The following is a 9,743-nucleotide window of genomic DNA, read 5'->3' as shown; positions in this document are numbered from 1 at the left end:
CAAGCCCAGTTAGTGCTACTGCTAGATCTCTAGGAACAATGTTGCACCTTTGGGAATACTTATATTATAATAGAACTAGTGGCATCCATTCCATAAATTCCTGTACTCACCCTTTGCAGGAGATCTTGCAGTTCTGCACTAAACCATTCTGGAAAGCAAGGCTCTGCATGTAGAATAGATGAAGAACCGCATTCTGCCTTGCCCTGCTTGAATGGTGAGGTCCCGGAGGCTATTTTACATATGGTGATCCCTAATGACCACCAGTCTATTCCTGTGTTATATTTCTTCTTATTTAGCATCTAGAATTGAACGAACAGATATGTATTAAAATACTGCATGTGTTTAACTGAATCTATGGGGGTTCTGTGACTCTTCTTTTGAACAAATTGCAAACTCTGTGCCCTAAAATGGCTGCAGTATTGGTAAAAAAAATATGTCAAATAGCAAAAAGTAGAAATGTATAAAAACAAAGCTACAGTTCTTGATATAATTATCCAGTAAAGCTGAAAAAATATCATTTCCTCTTGCCCTTCTACACACAGCAGTATAACTTGGCCACTCCAGGCCCCCATGCAGAAAATTCCTCCAGGGGGAGACCTGCCCCCCTCCAAGCCCCCCTGCTGTATACATAGGTACACCTCTGCTTCTACACTACCCTAAGGGTATTTATGGTATGCTAAAAGGAGTTTGAAAGCTAAAATCACAGGAGAGGTGCCAACCCCCATGGGTCAAAATCTCTTGCATTTAACCGAAGAGCACCTTAGTCCCTTTGACTAAAGCTGACTGAAGCTTGAAACATGTGTAGTACAGTAAGCGCCCAACAATTACTATACTGCACATGTGCCACACCCTGAGTAGAACAAGGATTACCTGGGAACTGTTAAAATGGTCCCTGTAGGAAAGTACCCAGAGAGGAGTGAGCTCTCGCAAGGTGAGAGTCAAAATTCTGGTTATAAACCAGAGATTTGGCTATTTTAGTGCAGAGGGAGCCATTGCACCTTCAGACTTTTAAAAGCCCCTTAGGGCAGCACAATAACAGAATCATCCCTGTCAGAGAGGTGTTTTTTTTAAAGGATTGTTGCCCTTGCCTGGGGTAAAAGGTACGCAAATATTATCGCTGGGGCATGCCCGAAAAATTCATGAAACAGACATACAAATAAGCACAAGAAAATATTTACAGACATTAGTACTTCTATGTTATAAACATTTAAATTACATCACAGTCACATACCTCTGGGGCCATAAAGGCAGGTGTTCCTTTTCTACCTCTGATCTTTTTATTGCCAAAGATGCCCTCAGCTGCCAAGCCAAAATCAGCGATCTTGATATGTCCCTCGTTGGTTACTAGGACATTAGATGGTTTAAGATCCCTGCAAGGTAGAGATTATGGTTAAGAAAATGCCAATAGAATTGAGATAGAGTAGGTAAGTAGGGGGGAATGTAAATTTAAATGTTGGGAATCAGCCAGTACCATTTTATAACTGGAGGGCAAGAAGGGATGTGAACAGAAGGATAATATATAGGATTTTTATAAATCTCACATACCGGTGGATAATCCCATTTGAATGGAGAAACTGCAGGCCGCACACCAGCTCTGCTGCGTAGAATCTTTGGGGAAAAAATATATTATTTAACATTTCCATAGTGAACAAATTTCTTTGCTATGTCTATACTATAATATGTATTATTTAATATTGTAACCCTGCTTACAGTCTGGGCTAGGCAAACTGTAGGAATGCATATGATCACAGCTTAGTGCACTTAGGGGTTGTGCCTTGTCCTTTAATTTGTAGAAATTTTCAAAGTGGTGCCCATGTGCCCCCTAGTTCCCTGCCTTTGCATCTCTGCTATAACACACATAGCACTGCATACAGAGTGAGACGCTCTTTGCTCTCCATTCCAGCAAATTAGTATTGGGCAAAGTGTAAATTGCCCCTTTGTTTGCTCTGTGCCACAATGGACCCCAGTACCATTGTTTATTGTACCAGCTCCATTAGACCATAAAGTTTCCAATGTAATTACAAATGTTAAGGTGTTATGTATGCACGATACAGCAACATAAGCTTTATGTCCTTTTACACACACAATAATTATTTATTGTGAAGTATTTGTGAAGTTATTGCGCAGTAGGGACAGGGGATTTATTGCAATGGAAGGTGGAGCTACATGACAGCAAAGTTATTATTAGCTGGTTCATTAGATATACAGTAACAAGGAATATTACTTGAGTGACTACATAGACTCCCTTTTGCTTTACAAACAAAAGATGGAAGCCAGTCAGCTGAAAATACAGAATGCTGGACTCTTTATTCTTACTTTTGCTTGAAACTATAAGCAATGAGGTACTCTAGTCCAGTTCTTGCTCTGTTACCTGAAACATTCATGCAGTCACTTACCTTACTAAGTCCATCTCCAGTTGGACGCTGTTCTTGATGATGCTCCATAGGGTCCCTCCGCTGATGTACTCCATAGCATGCAGAACATGCCCCTGATTAAAGAAACAAGAGATAAGAGAAGAACTAAATCACAGGCACAGATGGCCAAAAGCACGTTATTACAAGTGATTTTGCACAGAAAGTATTGATTTTATATTTAAGGACAAATTAAACTCAGGGGTGTATTTTAATCTGAACTGCCCTAGGCCATTATTCATTCTGCACTAATTCTGCATTCTCAGGTACCATCTACTTTTTTGAATCCTGCACCCAAGGATGTATTTTGGCTTTAGCTGCTTTATGCCCTTACTTATCCTGCACCTGGGGGTATATTTTAGCTTGTGCTGCCCTAGGCCTTTATGTCACACCACTCTAAAACCGAATGAATATATATTTATAATAAACATACTCTCACCCATGCTTTCTAGATGCTGGAAATTAGTGCAGTTTATAAAACCCTAACAGGTGAATTCATTGTTATTGATTGGGCCTTTAGTATAACAATGATACTCTTGAATAAGGTTGCAACTATGATATCCCAGGTACTCCACTGCAGAATTCAGACAAACCCACAGTTTTCTGATATTACACTACTTTACAAACACAAGTCTGTTTATTCATAAGGGATACCAGGAAGAAACTGCACAAATGGCAGCTTTAGAAAGTTCCAAATGGGAACCCCAGGCCTGGGGGAAAACTTGCCAACAAAGTTGGTACCCCCCCACTCCAGTGATTTAGGTTTTCCTTGTATAGGACATTTCATACCATGCTAAAATGTAAGGTAGTTAATATGATCTAGCCCATTAAGTTAGTGACACTCTCTTGTACCTGTGTTTGGAAAGAACCATAGGCAGAGCAAAGGTACGGGCATCCAGCTGCTGTCTTTAATACCCGTGCCTCTGTGATGATGTTGGACATGTTGGTGTCGTTGCTCTTTTTAATGACCTTGATGGCTATTTGCTGGATCCTGTCTTGTAAAGATACCAACCAAACCTAAGACATGGCAGAAACAGATATAAAATGTTAGAAAGTCACTTCTACAGTATGGTTAAGTGCTGGATTTACCTTAATGCCACCCTAAGTTATCTTTTTGGTGCTGCCCCAAAAGCCAGCACAGTGACACAGGGCCTTAAATTTTGCCTCATTCTACCTGTTTGTAATAAACATAAAGTATTCATCCCAAGTCACTAGAGATACATTTACACCAAAAAGCGTAATAAGTAAAAAGCCATATTTTATTTCAAAAAGGGCCTCATTTACCTCAAGAGTTCAGTTTGTTAATGTCTCGGTAAATATTCATGGAATTATCTGTTTCTTATACCCCCTAGTGCTAAATAATAAAACACAAGTATCATTTTCCTGAAGCCCAGCACTTACTCTGCCGTATGTTCCACTCCCAAGCTCAGCATGGATGGTGCAGTTGCTGATTGCTACTGGGAGAGGAAGTTCTTCTTCCACACGGGGTCTCTTCAATTCACTTCCTCCTGAGAAAAAAGATGTAGACACATTTTAAAAAAATTATAATAGAAAAAGCACAACAGGAATGATTTTTTGGAATGCTACCATTTGAAGAAAACTATACTCCCCTTTCCCTGGTTTAGACTTAGCACAGCTGCATAGAGCCCCCTGCCCCTTGCCTGTCCACATTGGTGGCACTTTAAAGAATCCCAGGTTCAGTTGTGCAGTGACATTGGTGGCCTCCATTTTCAGCCACATCACATTCAGCCAGGAGTATGCATACTGAAGCTGATCTGTATTTAGCTTTAAGTGTACATGCTTCTGTGGGCACACCACTAAAACCAGAAGATGATGAAGCCCTGTTTTTAAAGCAATGTAGTTGGGGAGAGGGCCCTATGCAGCTGTGCTGAAAGTCTTAATACTAGGTTGTAATAATTGTCTAAGGAACAGCTGCTCCTAAAAAGAGATAGACAGATAGATAGATAGATGATAGATGATAGATGATAGATAGATAGATAGATAGATAGATAGATAGATAGATAGATAGATAGATAGACAAACAGACATATATATTCTGAGAGTTGATACAGACAGCTAAAAATAGTTACACAAATCCAAATATATATATTGATATAGATTAACAGACAAAGACAGATAAATATATCCTATCACACATCTATACACATACATTTAGGTAGAGACACTAGAAGAATGGCAGTTGATGAGCAAATATTAAATGACCAGGTTCTACTTACGTTCTGATGTAGCGCTGTTCTCACTCTCTCTGGGTCTTTTCCTTCCTTCCATTTTTATTTCCTCACTGGAGCTGCACTTGTGTATTCTTCTCTTTTTCTTCCTTTTTCGCCCACTTTTTTCCTCGCTGCTGCTCACGTCGTCGATCCTTCTCTTCATCTTGATGGTATCAATAAAGTCTCAAAGAATGGACTTTTGATTTTCTTCTTCTGTATTCTGTAGAAATATTCTTCTTTCTTCAAAAGCAATTCCTCTCAACCAAAGTTGGTGAATTTGCTTTCCGCTGCAAAAAAAAATCGCTTTTTCTCACTCTGAAATCGCTTGGAAGATCCAGGAATCGCCAAGAGATGCACTCTGGTCTGAGACAAACCAAGTACTGAAACCAACTGCCGCAAGTGCTTGTCTCTAGACCTCTGTTTCCAACTGCCACTTTGGCATCTCAACTGAAATGTACAGGGCTGTGTGCAGCCCCATGTTAGCTCAGGCCCAGTCAGAATGCTAGAAATATTATAATAGAAGTGGAACACTGATATCAAACTTTAAAGGCTACAGTTACAACTCACTTACAGACACCAGAATGTTGACTGAATAAATAACCCATTTTTGAACACAGAAAGGAGTGCAGATACATTCTGTGACTATAATTATGTTGGGCTGAAAACCCCACATACTGTTCTTCAACTTTGGCTTATTCTTCCGCTTCTTTTTCTTCTTAGCGCCCCCCATTTTCTAAACGCTATTCCTCCTACAGTTTTAGGGGTACAACACCCAAACTCGCCACACATCTTCGCCCTATAGCGGAGCAGGTTGCTTGTGCTTTTCTAAGCGATCCGGCCCCCCGTCTTTTTGTGGCGCCGCTCCGAACGCCCCAATTTTTCCATTGACTTTGACAGGGAAGATTTTCAAACTGCTGCCACTCTTACAGCTTTGAAGCTACAGCCCCCAAACTTGGATAACATAATAATGGGGTCACCCTGAATGAAACAGTGACATTTGTTGGATGACCCCAAAGTGGGAGGGGACAACAACAGTCAATCAAATTTCACCCATTGACTTTAATGGGGAAATTGAAACTGCTGCCAATCTTACAGCTTTCAGGCTATGCTCCCCAAACTTGAATCACATAGTCATGGGTTCAGCCTGAATGAAAATATGATGATTGCTGGATGCCCAAAAGTGGGCGGAGCTGTGAACAGCCAATCAGATTTTACCTATTGATTTAGCAGAAATCCAACCTGCTGCCAGTCTCACAGTACTAACAACGGGGTCCCCAAACTTTTTACACTTGGTCACTAGGGGACTGCAGTTTTACTTTTGAAAAGTGGGCGGAGCCACCAACAGCCAATCAAATTTCACTTATTGGTGTTTATTGGTTTGATGCCAGAGTTCCAAAACTTTGCACAGTCAGTCACTGGGTGACTAAGCATTCAAGTTTAAAAAAAAAAAAATTGCAAAGTGGGAGGGGCCGACAACAACCAATCAAATTTCACCCATTGACTTTTATGGGGAAATTGAAACTGCTGCCAATCTTACAGCTTTGAGGCTACACTCCCCAAACTTGAATCACATAGTCATGGGGTCAGTGTCCCCAAACTTTTCACAGTTGGTCACTAGGGGACTGCAGTTTTACTTTTGAAAAGTGGGCAGAGCCACCAACAGCCAATCAGATTTCACCTATTGATTTTATTGGTTTGTTGCCAGGGTTCTCAAACTTTGCATAGTCAGTCACTGGGTGACTACGCATTTAAGGTTTTTTGTATTTTTAAGTGGGTGAAGCCACCAACAGCCAATCGGATTTTACCTATTGACTTTTAATGGTAAAATTCAACCTGCTGCCATTCTCACAGGATTAACACCCAGGTCCCCAAACTTTTCACAATTGGTCACTAAGGGACTGCAGTTTTAGTTTTGAAAAAGTGGGCGGAGCCACCAACAGCCAATCAGATTTCACCTATTGAATTTTATTGGTTAGGTGCCAGGGTTCCCAAACTTTGCACATTCAGTCACTGGGTGACTACATACTCAAAGTTAGAAAAAGTGGGTGGGGCCACCAAAAGCCAATCACTTTTCTTTCATTGTTTTCAGTGGGGAAATTTTAACTGTTGCCATTCTCACATGTTTAATGTCAGGGTCCCCAAACTTTGCACAGTCAGTCACTGGGTGACTATGTTCCAAGTTTGGAAAAGTGGGCAGGGCCAACAACAGCCAATCAGATTTCACCTATAGACTTCATATGTTTAAATTTATGCTGCTGCCATTCTTTAAATAGTAATACTAAGGTCTCCAAACTTTGCAGAGCTAGTCACCAGGTAACTGCGGTTCAGAGTTGGAAAAAGTGGGCAGAGCCACCAACAGCCAACCCATTTCCACCTATTAAATTTCATTGGTTTATATTTAACTGATGCCATTATTTAAGTATTAATTCCAGAGTTGTTAAACTTTCCAGAGTTACTCACTGGTTATTTGCCATTCAAAGTTAGAAAAAAGTGGGTGGAGACACCAACAGCCAGTCACATTTCACCTATTTACTTTCAATGGTGAAGTGTAAAATGCTGTCAGTCTCCCAATTTTTGTGCCCCAGTCCCCAAACTTAGAACAGTTGGTCACTGGGAGACTGCAGTTCAAAAATAGGAAAAATGGGTTGGGCCACTAACAGCCAATCAGATTCCATCCATTGAATTTTATTCATTTAAATTTAAAATGCTGCCATTCTCACACTATTGATGCCAGGGTGCCCACTGTTTGTCACTGAGTGATTTCCACTCAAGGTTAGAAAAAGTGGGCACACTCACCAACCACCAATCACAATTTACCTATTGACTTTTATTGGTTTAAATTTAAACTGCTGCCGTTCTGTAACTATTAATCCTAGGGTCCCTAAACTTTGCAGAGTTAGTCACTGGGTAACTGCAGTTCCAGGTTAGAAAAAGAGGGTGGAGCCACCAATCAGATGTCACTCGTTGACTTTCAGTGTGGAAATTTAAATTGCTGCCATTCAGACACTATTAAAACCAGGGTCCCCAAACTTTTCTCAGTGATTTTACTATATAACTGTGGTCCAAAGTTAGAAAAAGTGGGCGGAGCAAACAGATCAGATTTCATTCAGTGACTTCACGCTTTTCAACCCAACATGAAGTTTGTTCTCAAACTTCCCTTTCTAGTTTTATATATGTTCCTTATTATGCCCCTGCTTTCCTTTCATCCCTCATTGATTTTTGTAAAAAGGAAATAGTTTAATTTCCCCCTATTGTCATGAATTTAAATCTTCTGACACAATATCTAGAGTAAAGAAAAACATACTCTAGTTTTTCGCTACAGAGTGGTTTTTTTGGTTTCACATTAAACTGACAGTATAAAGCACAAAGCTTCTTTCTGCGAAGCAGTAAATGAAACCTTAAGTGACACCAATGCTGACTTCTATTTCAAAGAACAGAGTATATTATTTATTGGACAGAAGTATAAAGTAGTTTTTTTCTACTATGTTTTATGACCTAAACACATTTGGAAAGTCTTTTTACAGCTTGAAAACATGATTATACATTATTTTATAACTCAGATGCGCCAGAGGCATAATCATTACTAAGGGAACTAGGACTTCCCAATATCACATATCATAAAGCTGTTTTGATCTAATTTGCATTACTTTAAGTACATTCTACCAAGCCTGTTACTTTTAGGACAATGCAGAAAGAAAACTTACAAACAATTATGCCTTCAGATGAATGAAATTGCTTCTTGTTTTTGCTTTGGATCTCCATAACTTAAGTCTGCTAAAATCATTTACATATTGAATAAACCTAATAGGCTTGTTTTGCCTCCAATAAAGATGAATTATATCTTAGGTGGGATTAAGTACAAGGTACTGTTATTACTACAGAGAAAAAGGAAATAAAGAGTAAAGAGCCCTAGAAGCTTTCTCTGATTACAGCTGCCAATTCTTAAGGGAGGTGGGAGCAGGAGAGAGGAGAGAGATGCACAGACTCTGGCCCAGGGAATAAAGTATTTTTCTGAGAGAGGAAGTCAGATACCCAAACAACATGTTTACAAAAAAGGAGACAAGAAATCCTTTGTTTCTTTTGAGGACCCTTTCTGATAAAGCTTACATAGTTTTTACCTTTCCTTCTCCTTTAAATGTCTGTCTCTGGTAAGGTCTCTCTCTAGCTAATGGGGAGATGCAATTCATGGGTGTAAGAAGACTAGATGTCTGAAAAGCATGCTTTCCTATAAAATACTACACAAATGTAGTTAGGAGGCAAAAAGTTTACATGCAACCCCAAAAAAAATGCTCTTTTTCTTCTGGAAACAATGCTGCATACGTCTTATTTCTAAGAAAAAAAATCGAAAAAAAACGTAAAAAAACCTCAAAGTTGCAGTCAACAAACAAGAACCAAAATTGGATAGATAGCGATGGATCGATAGGCAAAGTACAGTCACCATCTTCTATGAATATACAATAAGTAGCATCACAGTAATTCCATTGAAATCAATAGCCAACAATTATAGAGCAGCTGCAGGATAAAGCATTAAAACTGTCGAAAGTAAACACGCAGCCATTTATATTTTCTGATATATTATTTGATCTACAAAAAATTCCTTCAATTGGATCCTAGCCAAAGAGTTTGAACATTTATTATTAGTTAGACTGTTTCTCTAGTTTTTTTGTAGGCATCCATAAACATCGAAGACAAAATTGTTTCTGACTGATCATAAAGAGGCCAATAAATTACGCTCATAAGTTTAAAACTGTAACAGATTCCACAAAAATTCATATCTACTGACATTTGATACAGCTTTTATTCATTAGTTGTCTGAAATTCTTTACAGCCATAAACTTAAATGCATCATAGCAAGATAAAAATGTTGATACTGAGGAATAAATAAAAAAGATTATTCAGACAAATGCAATGTTAGGAATGCATCCAGACTGCCAAATTGAAATTGAAAGGCACTTTTTTTTTTTTTTGTAATAAATGTCAAGTCTACCTTATTTTGAAACTAAGAATTATATGTTGTTCTGTAGTACATTGTTTTGTGTTCAGTGGCAGAGATTGATCAAATTCACTTTATACTTTTTATCCGTAATTGAATAGTTTGATA

The 9,743-nt window shown here is 39.0% G+C and overlaps 1 protein-coding gene across 1 annotated transcript; it reads right to left on the bottom strand.

Annotated features, from left to right (window-relative positions):
* Positions 1-1,475: 1,475 nt before the first annotated feature.
* On the bottom strand, positions 1,476-5,036 carry LOC116411737 (protein kinase C delta type-like). The gene is made up of 5 exons (XM_031904575.1): positions 4,649-5,036; positions 3,813-3,919; positions 3,264-3,428; positions 2,397-2,488; positions 1,476-1,608 (listed from the first exon to the last, which is right to left on the bottom strand). Exons 1-5 carry the CDS (start codon positions 4,803-4,805, stop codon positions 1,476-1,478), a joined length of 654 nt encoding a protein of 217 aa, XP_031760435.1. The 5' UTR covers positions 4,806-5,036.
* Between the last annotated feature and the right edge of the window lie 4,707 nt (positions 5,037-9,743).

Source organism: Xenopus tropicalis, chromosome 6, assembly GCF_000004195.4.
Source record: "Xenopus tropicalis strain Nigerian chromosome 6, UCB_Xtro_10.0, whole genome shotgun sequence".
Lineage (NCBI taxonomy): Eukaryota > Metazoa > Chordata > Amphibia > Anura > Pipidae > Xenopus > Xenopus tropicalis.
This window is presented reverse-complemented; position numbering and strand designations above follow the sequence as displayed.